This window comes from Pinus tabuliformis, chromosome 2_1 (genome assembly GCF_031772625.1).
Source record: "Pinus tabuliformis cultivar Carrire ecotype Pingquan chromosome 2_1, CPIR1, whole genome shotgun sequence".
Lineage (NCBI taxonomy): Eukaryota > Viridiplantae > Streptophyta > Pinopsida > Pinales > Pinaceae > Pinus > Pinus tabuliformis.
The window spans coordinates 460,119,394-460,136,906 of record NC_142299.1 but is presented as its reverse complement, the minus strand read 5'-3'; the positions used below and the strand labels follow the sequence as shown (position 1 = coordinate 460,136,906).

The following is a 17,513-nucleotide window of genomic DNA, read 5'->3' as shown; positions in this document are numbered from 1 at the left end:
ATACAATCATCCCAAAACCTCTCCCATGTGGGAAGGGTCTCACGTGCACAAACCCCATCAGCAAAGTTCAACCATGAACGGGGGAGGCCATTCACTGCAATACGCACCAACTCAGTGGATGGAATGGCCTCTCCAATCGCTGCCAACTCATCTCTCACATTGGTGATCTTTGTGAGATATCCAGCTGCACTATCATTCCCCATCTTAATGTTCTTCAGCTTCTCCTTCAGGACCATCTTCCGGTTCTCATTGGTACTCTGGTAGAGATTGGACAATGCTGTCCACATCTCATGGGCATTGCTCTTTCCTCTCACATGAGGAATGCAATGGTCTTTGATTCCGTCTAGAATCAGCCTCTTACCCTTGTTGTTCTTTCTATTATAAGCTGCCAACTGAGTAGCATCAGTAGGCACAACAACAGGGTGCTGTGCTGTATGCACCATGATATCCCAGACTTCTGCCTCCTCAAAGATACTCTGCATTCTCTCCTTCCAAACGCTGTAATTTGTATGCCCATCCAACCTATCCTCCACCCTCAATCCCAATGACATCTTGCTGTCCTAAAACTGAAAAATAGCACTGTTGTGGTAAAGATAAACCTGCTGTTTATGAAAAATCAGCTTGGAATTTTCTGAGTGAAAAAATCAGCAGCTGTATTTTTTCTCTTTTGTTGTCCCAAACTGCCCTTCAGCACTCAAGCTCCGATACCATGTAAAATTTTCTGTTTCCCACCCCGGTTTTCAGTTTCACCTTATTTCTCCCATATAGTTAAATGCCCATTCCCATAGCCATACATTTAACAGACTGAAAAAATAAATATTGCTGAAAACACAAATTCTGGAAATTTTTCAGAGTGCTGGAAATTGCAGAAATAAAAAATCAGCAATTAAAACAGCCATAAAAACACATTTAAACTCAGTGATTTTTGGTCAACTTGACCCTGGAAAAACCCCCTACAACTCTTGGGGAAAACCAGTTTGAGAGCTCTTCTTTATTTCTGGAAAATGCCTTTTACAGAGAAAATATTTCAGCAAAAAAATCAGCAAAACAGAAATTTTTCCAGCAAGCAAAACTTATCTGTTTTCAGCCCACACGACAATCTGAAAACTGCTGGAAGAGCTGTACGGACCGTACGGACTGTACGGACGGCCGTACGGACTTGTACGGACAGCCCTCGGGAAAAGTGCAGAAAATCGCCTCCTCGATATTCGTGCTGAAAAATAATTTTTTCACTGTTTTGCTCACTAAATCTGCCTTTTTCTGCTTGTTCTTTATGCTGTTCAGATTTGCTGAAATGCTGCCTTGGTGTGTGTGCCAAACTGCTGCCTCTTTCTCCTCCTTGTCCAGAAATCTCCCTTGCTCTCTTGCTCTCCTTCTCCCAATCTGCTCATGAAAGAATTGAATGATCTTTTCCACCTTTTCCTCCCTTAACCCAACCCTAAATGACTTTTGGGTGATCCCTAAATCCAATGGCTGAAATAGATTTAGATCAATGGCTGAGATTAAATGCTCATTTAAATCTCACTTTCTATTTTTTAATTCACCCCACTTTAATAAAGACCCACTTAGTCATTTATTTCCAAAGTCACTTTTCCTTTCTAATTTTTCATTGACTTTATAAAGTCACTTTAAAATTAGACTTAGTAACTTTATCACTTAAAGTCACTTTCAAATTAGATTTAACTTTATAAAAATTATAAAGTTACTTTAGGAGAAAAATTAAATTCTTTTGCACACTTTTCCCTAGGCCAAAGATCAAAGCCTTAGGGAACCACCTGTCCTCCGGTACCAAATTTCAACAAAACTGACATGTCGACTATATGGCTAATAGCTATGTTGACTTGGTTGACCTGATAGAAGGCCAATTAAAAGGCTATCATTGACATATGATAGTTGATCTCCAAACATGTTATTACAGAGCAACATGTAGCAAGGTGAACATACTGACATTGGACTTGTATATACTGTAAGGTTTAAAATGCTGTTAAGTAGAATATTTACCTTATTTTGCATGACTGGAACATTCTTCAACATTTTTACATTGGATTTTCAAATCAGGGCTTTGGGTAATGCCTGGTTTTGGATGAATAGTAGAGCCAATTTCTGTTTGTTTTTAGGCTTTGCAAAATTTGTATCCCATTATTTAGTCTAGTATCTGTTTTAAGCACATTTGTATGACTAGTGAATGATGTACTGGGAACACATTTCCAGAGGAGTAATATTATTTTACACAAATGCTGTGCCAATAAATGGTGTTTGTGAAGAATGTATGGTGAAGGAGTTGTTTGTATTGCTGCATGATAACTGATGCAAGTAGAAAGCAATTTTGTATCTGAGGAGTTTTTCAAATATCAGATAAGTTGAAATTGTAAAATTCCAGGGCATCCACTTAGCCCTCCAAATACAGCTCATGTATTTTTTTAATTTTAATTTTTTTCTATTTACAGATGGTATGGAGGATTTTGGATTAAATTAGTGAAACTTACAATTCTTTATGTGAAACAAAGTTCTAATACAAAGGGCTCAGACAATATTTGTACATTTACTAGTCTGGAATCCCAATGTTGTCCTCGCAACCTTTAAGATACTTAAACATGCTTCTTTCAATGAAGAATTTCATTTATTTTACAATAATTTCGTAGCTATGTATGAAGATTTGTGTGAGCAATAGGACATAACTATCGTTTTATCACCAAGTATTTTTGTCCACCGTTTACCCTTTCATTTTATAGAGGGAAGCAGCTAACTAAAAATTGGTAAGTCCTGAATGAGATTTGTTATCTTCTCTATCTACTTCGTAATTTCAGTTTTAAATTTCTCTTTGCATGAAAGCACAATTTCAATTTTATTTTCCCCTGTTAATAATTGTGCATATTTGTGCCTGTAACAGGACTGTTATATATTTTGTTATATATACTAGATTTAATATTTTTGCAAATTCCTGTTGATTTATGCAGGTCCTTAGCAATCCGGAAAAGACACCTGTACATACTTTTATGTGCAACTATGATTTAAGTGACATGCCCCCCAGTACAAAGGTGTGTTTAGATTCAAATTTCATACATGTATCTCTTGTTATTGTCTCTTATCAATTTTCTTGAATACGCATTTATAGTGGGGAATATAGCTGTTGTGATAAGTCACCTGACATGGGACATGAGGATTTGAGTATTTGACATGGGACAGATAAACCCATGGAAATGTGACATATGTGACTTGTGTGTGTGTATTTTGATTTTCTAAGAAAAAACCGTAATTTCATTAATAGAAATAAAATTATATTCTGTATGTGCATGTTGCACTCATAGTATACATAGAGGCCCGAGACCCAAAAACATATTTGTCCAGCTGTTCGAGAGACAGACCAGAAACGACCGACATAAATACAATACCATCTGTATACCATAATACAAAATCAGCATCAACAGCCTCTACAGCTTCAAAAAACATCAAAATGACAAAATGACATATATGATATGACTGCACGAGGAACCTGCTAAAAACTAGAAAGTCCAGGGAACATTAATCAAAATCTAACACCAGGGATATCCAACTGTAGTCCTTCAATGAAGGGTCCGTGAAAATATTCTGTAGAAAGTCAGACAATATTCAGCTGCTCCCAGATTTTCCATACTCCTAAAGCCTGTGTTGAAATAGCCTTTGAGAGTGCGTCTGTGTCTTGATTCCAGTTCTTATAAATATGGCGACAAGAAATCTGATTAAAAGACTCTTTGAGCTGTAAAAAACCTCCTCAAGAATGGGTCTCAGTGTGTGAATGTGACAGCGCTGCAACTCATTAAACCAGTTTACAATGATCATTGAATCACCAAGATCTTCAAGGAATGAATGTCCTTTTCAATTGCACAAAGGAGAATGAGTTTAAGGCTCAAAAATTCCGCATGGTTGTTTGTACCCCTCCCCAAACCACTCTGTAGCTTATAAAAATGATTTTCCTGAATGTATAGAATCACCCCTCCATAATTTACATTTTCAGAGGATGCACCATCAAAAAAAGCCCAAGGAAGAGTTTTGTCTACCTCCTCAGTGACAATGATCCTAGGAGCATGGGATTCTTCATCAACAGGGATGAGATCATAATCTGAAAATAGTTTGGCAGCCACCCGATCTGGGATAGAGGATTTGTCTTTGAAATTAGCTCTGTTTCAAGTGTTCCATATGCCTCAGCATACTAGAGGAGGCATGTTTCTGAGATGTTTCGGAGTGACCTGCTCCCGCCAATATTTCCATGCTTCCCAGAATGATGCACCATGCTAATTCAAAACACCTCCCAATCAATTCCTGATTGCAATCTGTACTGACTCAGTGAAAGGACAGGAGATAAATAGGTGCAAATTTTCAGAACATTAACATATTGATACAATCATATTGATAAAACTAGTTACTATATCAAAGACACAAAAATTTAGCTTATTCACTATGATGATACACAAAATATAAATTTAGATTTTAGAACCATAAACTGCAGTTTTCTCATCGAGTCAATTTATCTGATCAAAATCAAGATGGAAAAATGTATTAGATAGATAAGTTGAAAGTTCATAGATAGTCATGATATTGATACTATAGGTGGGAATGCCAATGAAGAAAACAACATAGCGTAGATACTAGAACTGTCGACGGAAGAATCTCATAGCGCATCAGGGGTGGTCCTCCATGTCATAACTAGAATCATCAAGATCACCATCATTGCCACTACCCTCTTCTCCATGTACTTCTATAGAATCATCAAGATCACCACCATTGCCACTACCCTCTCCTCCATGTACTTATATAGAATCATCAAGATCACCATCATTGCCACTACCCTCTCCTCCATGTACTTCTATAGAATCATCAAGATCACCATCATTGCCAATGCCCTCTCCTCCATGTACTTCTATATCCAGTCCACATTCTGCATGTGCTGGTGTGGAGGATGATCCCTCAAGATTGATCAACACTATCAAAATTGACTGGAGCTAGCTCAATGTTGTTGTCCATATTCATATATTATCAGGAAGTACATTCCATATCTTTGTCTTTTCCTTCAGCCACTCTTCCCTTATCTTGTATATAAGATGGAGGTTGGAGTGCACATACACGAGTCTTTTGCTCTAGATTGCTCAATCCTATTCGTTCTTCAAGTTGTGCACATTTTTTGTAATATCCCTTAGGGTTGAAAAAGAGCACATGGCAAAATTTGTATTCTAACTAATATTACAATATTCCTTAAATTTTGCAGACAGATGTAATATTGAATGGACAAATAGTGTCAACAAGTAATTGATTGCACCAACAACTCATACAGAAAAAGCCAATTTAACATAGGTTACAGATCCATAGTCCTCCCTATAACACACTCTAATTCTAATTGCATTAGCAGACCCTACTGTCCCTATACTACTGTTTTAGCCTTACAGCCAATTGTGGTTGTGGCAGACTTGGTCACTTAGCTGTCTTGGATTCAGTCTTGTTGGCTGCTCGAGATGTATTTCTTCTCTTTGATTTAGTGCAAGTTCTTCACTGTTCAAACCTCCAAGTTCATCACTGTCTGGGCTTCAAGTTCTCCAAGTTCTTCACTGTTCTAGTCACAAATTTTTACTGTTCACACCTCCAAATTCATGCCTTCAAGAAAGGCCACAAGCTTGATTATCCCTTCCAAATCTCCACTGCCCAAAAGGGTGCAGAGGCAAGTCTGAAATGTTAACAAATCTGAGGTACAGGCAGAGTTACCACAGATCCGAGTTTAGAACCAAGGTTCCAAAAGTCTGTAACGAGGCCTCCACTGTTGACTGTTCACAGATCCGAGCTTCTTCAACTGCAGGTCCAAGCCTTCTTTTACAGGTCTGAGCTTTTCCTACCCTTGAGCCTTTCCTAATCTGTAGTTTCGAGCCTCTGCAATGGAAACAATCCACTTTTCTGAGCCTTTGCAATGGTAATAGTCCACTGTTCCGGTCCTCCTGCAGAAGACTGACCATAGGTCAAGGTTTATAACTCTTGCACATGACTGTTCACTGGTCCGAGCTTCACATATGAGCTTCCACAGGTCCGAGCATTTTTAGTGGAGAATGTCCGAGCCCTTTTACAAATTTATACTTTGATTCTAGCAATCCGAGCCCCGACAAACCTGGAGATCCGAGCCTCTTAGTTCACTGTTCTGTAATCCGAGGTCTGCTCCTTTAGGTCCGAGGTTTGTATTTCTAGCTTGAATGATAACCCAACAACTAGCCCAAACAATAAACTTCTACGACCTCAGCCTCCTTAGTTCACAAGTTGTAAACTCTTCTTGCTGTTCTGTATTCCTGTGTTGATCTTCACCTAAATTGGATGATCGAAATGAAGAGTTCGATCCTTTATTTATACAAATTTTGACCTTAAGTGAAGGGACACGTCTCTCAGAGGTGATGCCGACTTGTACAAGTAGGTGTAGGTCGGCCAGATTAAAGGATATATTATATTATCTTAAAAAAGCATTTTCTCTTACGCTAAGAGGAGTTAGAGGATGAGTAAGGGCTCATAGAGTAAAGGATATATCATATTATCTTAAAAAATCATTTTCTCTTAGACTAAGAGGAGTTAAGGAAGTGTAAGGGCTCATTGGAAAGAGGAAGGTGTCCTCTACAAGCTGGTGAAAGAGTCATTGTAATATGATGTCTCAAATGTTAACAAAATTATTTTTCTTTATGACAGTGCAAGAATTATAGTACAGACCTTGGGGTTTAGGATTCTTCATGCATTAAGTCATTAGAGCAAGGTGTCATGAATCTAGGATAAGGGAGGGCTTCTTCATTAGGGATCCAAGTCTGACCTTCAACAAACATTCATGCCATCATTAGGAGTCAATGCTCATATTGACATCAATGACAATTTCGACCGACACACACACACACACACACACATAGGGTAAACGCCATAAAATATTGTAACTAGTGATGAAAATAAATGTATATTATACAAAATGTTCAAATACAAATGGATCACTAATTGTAAACTAAGAATGCAATGTTAAACCTATAAATGGTGATAGTTCTCGATGACATAAAATAAGAGATGAAAAACTACAACTATGTAAGACTTCAATCTCTTAAACAAAGGTAGATCAAACTACGTTTGCTTTAATTGTTCACATCATGAGTAAATAATGTAATTCAGAAAAACTATTAATACCATCTAATTATTATTTCTCAGCTGAGGTATACTTGAGAAGCAAAGATATCAGCTCAGTTCATATAAAGAGAATGACACCTCTCAGTGATATGAATTTCTAGAAACAATTCTTAAAGAAAAATCAGATCAGAGGAATGTCTAGATTGATTACCCCCCTTAGGACACAAGTCACTGAAGGGCGACAATGATCAAATATAAATAATATAAACTGGACTAATATCGATGAAAATAAATGCAAAAATATTTACTGTCTATTTGTAGAATCAAGTCATTGAACGCCAATGTACAATCTTCCAAATTTTGAGAAATCAGATTATAGAGAACCAGAAAGCCAATCAAAAGAAGCAACTATGAAAAAATAAGATTACTATAAGCAATATTTGAATGGATCAAACCAAATCGGCAAACTTACAAAAAGTTAAAATGTTCTCATGGTTACTGAATGTTTATTTGGCATTTCTTTCCCGAATGCTTTCTCCCCAACAATGTTGTCCTATCCTCACTACAGATATTGATGCCCTCTATACTACCAGTACTGATACCCACTACCAAAACAAGAAGATCAACAATACATAAGAGCATAGGATATAGGTTGCAAGCCAGGGCTAAAACATTTCCACTTGAGAGGAAAACCCACAAATCGCCTCTTCTTTATAGGTTCTTCAATTGACGAATTCCAAGACCTCTAGATCAAGACCAATACCCTTCGAAGAGCAAGTCTGACCTTCTTGATGAAGTGCTTCCTTTGCCCAAGTCAAACCTAGTCAAATCTCTTCCAATAGCACAACTTTGTCCCCCAACAACAAAATTTCAGCCTCTACTGCAGGTCTGAAATTTTCGGCCCTTATAGCAACTGTTGCTTCCACACGTGTGAGCTAGTTTAGGGCTTCCAAGGCTTCTTGAGACCTTCGCTTGAGTTTCTCCTTCTTCTAGGGCTTGAGAATGACCTAATGAAGCTTTCTTCGGCCTTCTTTCTGTACTTTATCCAAGTTTGATCCAACAGCAACAAAACCCTAACCTAGTAGCAAAAAACCCTAGTCTCCTTCCTTCAGACGTGTGAAGAGAGAGAGAGAGAGAAATAACCCAATCACTTGATCTTTGTCCTTCCTCTTCCTTCAAACATGTGAAGAGAGAGAAAAATAACCCAATCACCTGATCTTTGCCCATCTTCTTCCTTCGCTAGCCTTTTTCTTCTTCTCCTTCGCTTGCTTGATGAGAGAATGAATTGTGTCCATAGGAGGTCAAGTTCCCTCGTATATATAGGCTTCCAAGGTGGACGAAGTACCCCAAATTAGGCCGACTTCTTAGCTGGTAGTTCGACTTGGCCTTGGAGGGTATTTTAACACTTTTAAATACAAAAATAATTCTTTTTACAGGATATGATGTGCCTGATGGGGTTTTCATCAAATGACAATGACTCTTTTGACTCCTTGACCTAGGACAAACCTTAGAAGCACTCAATGGGTGCTTGACTTCTAAATTAAAAGACTTTGAGCATGAAACCCATGTTTCAAAACAACAATAATAAATTTTCTTTTATTTTACAATATACAAGACTCAAAAGTACATTTCATATTTATGAAGACCGAACCTAGTTATGCATTTTTCAACAGTCCCTCTTAATTTAGGAGGTATTCATAAATGGTACATGGACATTCTCAATCTAAAGAGATCTCATAAGAAGAGTCAGATTGGTAAGCCATCTGTTTAGCATCATACCAACCAACATTGTCATGTAGCAAGACTTTGACTAACAATTCTATCTCTCCACAAGATCAGGGCACAATGTTGGCGAAACCAATGATTGATAGACACCATCATCATTATCTCTCAGGGCACATACCCCACTCAAGTGTTCACAGGGTATGTCCTTCCAGGACTATTCTTATCTTGGAATGCCGATCCTCAAAGAATATCGGTCCTTTACGACTACTCTTATCTTGGATCCTCAAAGAGTATCGGATGCTAGATGCTTATCCAATCCTCCATTCTTTCTTCCCAAGGTGAAGACAAGAATGATGTGTCTATCTCTCCTTCTCGACTAGGGAGCATATGTCAACCAATCTAAGCTTGTCTCTAAAGTACACAAGCTTCTTATTAGGAAGAGATTTTGTCAATATGTCAACTACCTGTTCGTCAGTGGAGATATACCGCAGTTATAGCTCACCATCCTGCATCAACTTTCAAATGTAGTGATACTTGTTATTTATATGCTTTGTCTTTCCATGAAACATTGGGTCTCGAGACGATCTTATACAACTGGTGTTGTCACTATGTATCATTGTAGGGTCCACTGGTCCTTCAAACAAGTTGGATAATAGCTTCCTTAACCAAACAACATCTCTGCTTACTTCACACACTGCAATATATTTAATCTCAACACTATTGAAGGTAAACGATTCTTGCTTTCTGCTCATCTAGGAGACCATGGACGATAGGTCCTGAACTAGGAGTGAACACATAACCGACAGTAGACTTCCGATCATCAGGGTCACCAGCCCAATCAGAATCAGTGAAACCAACCAATAGAGGAGATGCTTTGGCACTGTAATGAATCCCAAACTGAACTGTACCTCGAACATAACGAAGTATTCTTTTAGCTGCTTTCCAATGACTTTCACGGGGGTTTTGCATGAACCGAGCAACAAGGCCAACAGCAAAGGAAAGGTAAGGACGAGTATGGGTTAGATACAAAAGTTTTCCTACAAGTTGACGGTATAAGGTAGTATCAACTTCAGGAGAAGTACAAGTGACTGAGAGTTTGACTCCAGACTGAAAGGGAGAAGGGGCTGGCTTACAGTCTTCCATGTGAAAATGACGTAGAATATCACAAGCATACTTGGACTGGGAAAGGGAAATACCCTTCTTGGATTGCAAGACTTGAAGACCGAGAAAATAGTGTAAGTGTCCTAAGTCTGTCATTTCAAATTTCCTTTTGAGGCTAGACTTCACATGGTTTATAAGGTTGGGATCACTACCAGTAAGGATAAGATCATCAACATAAAGAACAAGGATGATAAGGGAGTTGCCCACTTTCTTGGTGTAGACAGTATTGTCAGAATGACACCTAGAAAAGCCAGATTCTAAAAGAAAGCTATCCATTTTGGCATACCAAGCCCGAGGAGCTTGCTTGAGACCATAAAGGGATTTCTTAAGTCGACAAACAAGGCTGGAGTCTGTTTGTATGAAGCCAATGGGTTGTTCCATATAGATTTCTTCATGCAAGTCCCCATGCAAGAAGGCAGATTCAACATCCATCTGATGGACTTCCCATTTGAAAGAGGCAGCAAGGGAAAGAACAAGGCGGATAGAGTTCATTTTGGCAACAGGGGAGAAGGTTTCAGTGTAGTCAATGCCTTCAACCTGTGAAAAGCCCTTAGCAACAAGACGAGCTTTATGTTTATCAACTTTCCCATCTGGTCCATACTTGGTTCTGTAAACCCATTTGCATCTAACAAGTTTTCGTCCCTTTGGTAAAGGAACAAGATCCCATGTATCATTTGCCAATAATGAATGATATTCTTCATTCATAGCTGCTTCCCAATCTGGATGGCCTGAACCTTCTGCAAAGGTGTCAGGATCATAATTTATTGGAGCTTGAGCCAGTAAAGAAGAGGCTCTCTCGAATTGAGAACGTGTGCGTCGCTGATCTGTAGGATCACCGACAAGATCACCTGCTGCATCTCGAGTAGCACGAACCCATTTTGGAAGCTCAAGAGCTGAAGGAGGATCCTGAGATGGTGGGGGAGGATTGTCATCCTCACTTTCATCATCTGAAGAAGAAATGTTTTCAAAAGTTGAAGAGATAGGGAGAGGTGGCACAACAGCCGGACTAGGCTCGCAGGCCGATGTATTTTCATCAAATTTTACATCTCTTCTAATGATAACATTTTTGGACTTAAATGGAATAAGTCTATAGCCTTTGACATCTTCAGAATATCCAACAAAAGTACATTTTTCACTCTTAGGTTCTAAAGCTTTATGCTTTTCATCTGGAATATGGGCCCACGCTTCACTTCCAAAAACACGAAAGTGACTTACATCTGGTTTGATTGAGCTCCATGCTTCTTCTGGAGTGATATTCTTTAAAGCCTTAGTAGGAGTGCGATTTATTATGTAATTTGCACAGTTAATTGCTTCTGCCCAAAAACTAAGACCAAGTCCTTTAGATTGTAGCATACAATTAGCCATTTCCTTTAAGGTGCGATTCTTCCTTTCAGCTACACCATTTTGTTGTGGAGTATATGGAACAATATGTTGCATTTGAATTCCATTCTCGGTGCAATAGTTGATGAATGTGTTTTTAACATATTCTCCGCCATTATCAGATCTTAACTTAAGAATTTGATGTCCAGATTGTTTTTCAACAAAGGCTTTGAAGGCCAAGAATGTGTTAAATACTTCACTCTTGAGTTTTAAGAAGTATACCCAAGTGCGTCTGGAGAAATCATCAATGAAAGTTAAGAAATACTTGCAGCCAGAGAATGAAACAACAGGAAGTGGACCACATAAATCACTATGCACAAGCTGTAAAGGGGCTGAGGCGTGCCAAGAGGCACGTTTTTCAAAACTGTCCCGATGATGTTTTCCGAGTACACATCTGGAACAAACACCATCTCTGCAAGATACCATAGGAAGACCTGTCACCATATTTTCTTTACATAGATGTTGAAGAGAGTGATAGTTTAAGTGACCAAATCGCTCATGCCAAAGTTTGCTCACTTCATCGTTATGAGCAACAAATACTGAGGGAAGATTTGATGACCCAAAGTTGTGAAACTTATACAACCTTGTAGAATCATCAGCAATGCCAGTAGCCAAAATCTGTTTAGGATCTCTTAAGTCCTTGATTACAACATCATGAGGTGAAAATTCAACAATTTTACCTTCACCTGAATGAGTTATCTGATATACAGATAGAAGGTTGCAGGATAAGGTTGGAACACATAATACATCATTAAACGGACCATTGTCTAGATGAATAGTTCTAGTCCCTACAACATTAAGAGATCTATCATCACCAACATATATATTTTTGGTGTTACAATCATTTAAAGAAGAAAACATGGCTTTGTTTTTGGCCATGTGATAAGAAGCTCCAGAATCAATGAGCCACTCATGAGAATGAGAAGAAGAAGATACATTTAATGCATAGCCAGACCGAGATGCTTGACAACCACATGCAGAAAGTGCCATTCCTGAAGATGAAGTTGAAGTTGAAGATTGCCCCAAATGGATGTTATGCTTTTTCATTGCTGCTTCCAAGGCTTCCATCTTCTTAAAGCATTTTGATTCTAAGTGGCCATCTCGATTACAAAAATTGCAATGTCTATCAGTCTTCTTCCCTTTGTTTTTATTTGTCTTATCATTTTGTTGAAATGATTTTTCATTTTGGGGCTGAAATTGCTTAGGACCCTTGTTTGGTTTAGGACCATTCTTTTTAGGATATGACTTCTTAGGATTCTTTGAATTTGGTTGCTGCTGGGCGGCTAACGCTTTCTTGGAAGAGTTTCCAAGATTAAGAAGACCAAGGTGTAAGAGTTTTTCTTGTTCTCTTATTAAAGAATCACAAAAAGAGTCAAAGGAAGGGGGCTTGTAGTCTTTTCCTTGAGAAATGAAGGCTTCTCTTGTAGAATGGAAGGTGGAAACAAATACAGAGTAGGCTGGTCTCAACTTAGTAAAGATGGAATAAATAAGGTTACTATCTTCTTTCTTAATCTTAACACTTTCCAAGAGATATCTAAGGGTCTTGAACTTGGACAAGAAATTTTCAATGCAAGAAAAATTATTAGGGTCCAATGTAAGCAACTCATTTTCAAGTTGATGGGCTCTAATTTCATTTTTAATCCCAAAAACTTTAGTGATTTGTTCCAATGCTTCATTAGGAGTATCAAGTTCTGCAATATGGAATCTAAGATCAGGAGAAATAGACATCCCTATCAAACCACGTGCTTGATCTTGTCTATTTTCCCATTTAGCAACCTTATCTTCATCCTTCGGTTTCTTCTCTTGGCCTGTGGCTATTCTGTAGAGACCTTTACTTCTAAGTAAATCCTCAATGTAAGACAACCATTGGAAGTAGTTGGTGCTGTCAAGGGTAACTTGGTATTGACTTTCCATTTCAACAGAAACTGAAGCTGAAGATGCTGAAAGTAAGTGTTCCAATGGATAGATCTCGAAAAATTAGGCTGGTTTAAAAAAACGGCTCTGAAAAAGGCTTCCGGATGAAGAAGTTATGGCTTTTTGAAAAAAAGTTGTTGAAGTTGCCGACGAAGTGTGGGAATGTGCGGAAATGAAAAAATCTGCCCCCACAAAATGGAGACTTGAACCCAAGACCTCTACTCTCTTAAAATAGCTTTGAACCAATTGATCTATACAAAAAATTAGAGAGAGAGAGGGGGGGGGGGGGCTTTGGGTTGCGTGCTTGCTTTGAGAAAGCTCTTTTTCCCTACAAAACAAAAAACACAAAACCCAACACGGACATGCAAAGAAAACGAACCTTATGGCTCGAAGTTAGCTTTAGCCGAAAAACTAAATATTTTGAAAAATGAACCTTGCGGCTCAAAGTTAGCTTTGGCCGGAAACTAAATATTTTCCTCAATGTTTCTGATTTTCCGAGATCACCCTAAGGCGCAGGGAAAAGAGCATACGCATGAGAAAAATCCTTCCTTTCTGTTTATGATTTGCCCAGATTGCACGGAATCGCAGGGCAAAGAGCATACGCAGAAATGAAAGGTATAGATCCGGTAATAAAAAGGCTAAATAAACCGAAACCGAAATAAACAGAGAGAAAGTAACAGTAAACTGCAAATAAAGACTGTATACCTCCAGATCTTAAAAATGACGCAGCTAGGGCTACCGGAAACCTTTTCGCGTGAAACGAAAGGGGTTCCTCACTGGAGCAGATGCTCCGAACACAACAGAGCAGTCCTCTCGGCCCGAAAGCAGTCAGAAACAGCAGATCTAGGAAACGACAGTCGGATGCAGTTCTACCGGCTTCAGATTTGGATCACCAACGGACGCGGCCCTCAAATAGCTCTGATACCATGTAGGAATTTACAGGGTAAGTTCCTCAGAAAGAACACCAAAAGGACACCGCTCACAACCAGATCACAGATCAATACACCAGTATTTTTGACGTGGTTAAAACCCTCAAAGAGAGAAACAGTCCACGGCCTGAGCCAACGCGGCCACTTCAGGCAATTTATTAATCAAAGAATGAAAATTTACATAAGCTTCTCTCATGCACGGATTACCCTACTAATGACCCTCCATGCGCTTTAAATAGAATTCATGGACCAATCGGGTGTCAAGCCACGGATCAAGTGTCGGTAATACCGAGGAGAGAATGAACCGTCGGATCACTACATATCGTGACCGTCGGATTGTAAGTTACAAAAAAGTACAACGGTAAAGAAACACACTTTACCTAACTCTATACCTAACTCTATACTAGACCAAGTTGTACTTAACTATTTCCTATGTGTCGGAATATCCTAACAGATCCCAAACCAAAACATCCTCCGTCTATAACCTTTCCATCTATAAAAGAAACTCTATTCTAGACATGAAATGGAAGGTAGATTCTTTTGCAAACCTGGATCAAATAGGATGTTTGTTGAATATTTTCTCCATTTTCCAGCTCCAGTGAGGTTGATACAATTCCTCTTACAGGATAGCTCTTTTTGTCACCAAGCTCAACAGAGTAAGAAGATTTTCCTCTTGATAAGGTGTTTAGTTGCTTGTGCTCACCAGTCATATGTCTTGATGCTCCATTGTCGATTACCTAAATATTATGTTCTTCAAATGTGCCTGTAAGTGCTGAGAATAGTCCTTCATTTTTTGTAGATGTTTTGGTCATATCCTTCTTGATAGATAATAGGATATCCCACAATTCTTTGATGCCCTTCTTGAGACGTCTTGCTGTTGTAGTACACTTTTAGAAACTTCTTCAAGGTAGTAGTGATCTTCATCATGCCCTTAGCCAACCTTAGCTTTGATACCATGTTGAGAAATCTATAGGGCAATGGTTATAATTATTTCTCTTATACTTAATAATTGCTTGTGATGTCTTTTTATTTTTTCTTACTTATTAGCTTCTTCTTTTATTATTATGTTGTTCTTATCATCAAACTACTAGCAAAACAAGAAGATCAAGAATACACAAGAACACATGATACATGCTGCAAGCCAAGGCCAAAACCTCTCCACTTGAGAGAAAACCCACAAATCTCCTCTTCTTTATAGATTCTTCAATTAATGAATTCCAAGGCCTCTATACCAAGACCAATACCCTTTCAAGACCAAGTCCAACCTTCTTGATGAAGTGCTTCCTTTGCCCAAGTCAAACTTAGGCAAATCTCTTCTGGCAGCACGACTTCGACCCCCAACACCAAAATTTCGGCCTCTAATGGAGATCTGAAATTTTTGGCCCTTCTAGCAACTGTTGCTTCCACACATGTGAGCTAGTTTAGGGCTTCCAAGGCTTATTGAGACCTTCGCTTGAGTTTCTCCTTCTTCTAGGCCTTGAGGATGACCTAATGATCCTTTCTTCGACCTTCTTTCTGTACTTTCTCCGAGTCCAATCTTGCAACAACAAAACCCTAACCTAGTAGCAGAAAACCCTAGTGTCTTTCCTTTAGACGTGTGAAGAGAGAGAGAGAGAAATAACCTAATCACTTGATCTTCGTCCTTCTTCCTTCACTAGCCTTTTCTTCTTCTCCTTTGCTTGCTTGATGAGAGAATGAATTGTGTTCATAGGAGGTCTAGTTCCCTCGTATATATAGGCTTCCAAGGTGGACAAAATACCCCAAATTAGGCCGACTTGGTCTTGGAGGGTATTTTAACACTTATAAATACAAAATTAATTCTTTTTACAAGTTACAATGTGCCCGATGGAGTCTTCGTCATATGAAAATAACTCTTTTGACTTCTTAACCTAGGAAAACCTCTAGAAGCACTCAATGGGTGCTTGACCTCTAAAATAAAAGACCTTGAGCATGAAACCCATGCTTCAAAAATAACGATAATAAATTTTCTTTTATTTTATAATATTCAAGTCTCAAAATTACATTACATATTTACGAAGACTGAACCTAGTTACACATTTTTCAACATAATTGACAACGGGTTTGACGAGTCATTACAACATATTGAGTTGAACATCAGTGGCGTAGACCATTTCCTTTTGGTAATATGTTAAATACAAGTTTCGAGGTGAGAAATATATGTGCCAGTGCATGTTAACAACTTGTAACGTGGAATTGTTACACAAAAATGGCAATGTGCATGGAGATTGGTATGTTTGTGCTGCGCTATATACCCTCTTGGCACTTAAGAAATACATTTTGTTAACCATTCCACTCATGGACAGTAGAGACATGTCTGTATTGAGATGGATTTTGAAAGGAACTTTTGAACAAAGTCGAGTGAAGACATACAATTAAAATATATATATTTCTAATGAATTTGGGTGGACACCCGTCGTTAGATCAGTTAACTAATAGATAATACAATGTAAACCTTAACCAAAGTTTAGAAATACTTCGTCGATATTTATTAGTCTCTCCATTCTAAGTTGAAAACTAAGTTAGCCTTCTGTAAATGAATAATATTCATCATTTTTTTAGTTATGGTCTGTGTCGTTAATTGGTGGATTTTACAAAGCTAAATACATATATATGCGTGCATATTAAAACTATACACATGTTTTCTATGCATGGGTAATGCATGTATATAAAGATGGTTATATATTATATTGTTTTTTGTTTTGTTTTTTAAATTTGTGACAAATAAACCAACTTTATACAATACAGATAACCCATTATGTACAATATTATTATTATATTTATTTCTCATATCTATATATATATATAAAATGCAAAATTTGATATTAAGTTAGTGCATAATTACAGAATAATATCGAACTTAATTAAATATTTACATCTGTGTTAAATTTAATCTATCTAGGCAATTTTTGTTACAATCACATGGGCATATTTTCCATTTGTGAAAGGTTTACTTAAATATTCACATTGAGTTTTAAAATGATGTAAGGTAATGACCAAGTTGAATCAATAATTTATCAACCAAGTTGTGTTTCCACAAGAGTCAATAAAAAACAACGTTTGAAAACAGTCTTCATTCTGGAGATCTAAATCAAGCAAGTTTTATGCAATCAAAAGTGGTGAGAGTGGCGAAGCCAATGTGGTCATTGAAATTAGCATACGCCCAAATAAAAAGAAGATGATGTAGAAAACCCATGGCAACCAAGCAATCGAGCGACAAGAAGGTAATTTTCTAAAAAAAATTAATGTTGGGGTCCCCTTCATTTTGACCATAATGTA

At 38.0% G+C, this 17,513-nt stretch overlaps 1 protein-coding gene across 2 annotated transcripts in view; it reads left to right on the top strand.

Annotated features, from left to right (window-relative positions):
• Positions 1 to 17,513, top strand: part of LOC149200909 (uncharacterized) — a 63,400-nt gene that overhangs the window by 29,406 nt on the left and 16,481 nt on the right. For both annotated transcript variants that reach the window (XM_089402822.1, XM_089402821.1), the window contains exon 4: positions 2,958 to 3,038. In XM_089402822.1, the coding sequence (XP_089258948.1) occupies positions 2,958 to 3,038 (81 nt within the window). The remainder of the gene's footprint in view (positions 1 to 2,957; positions 3,039 to 17,513) is intronic.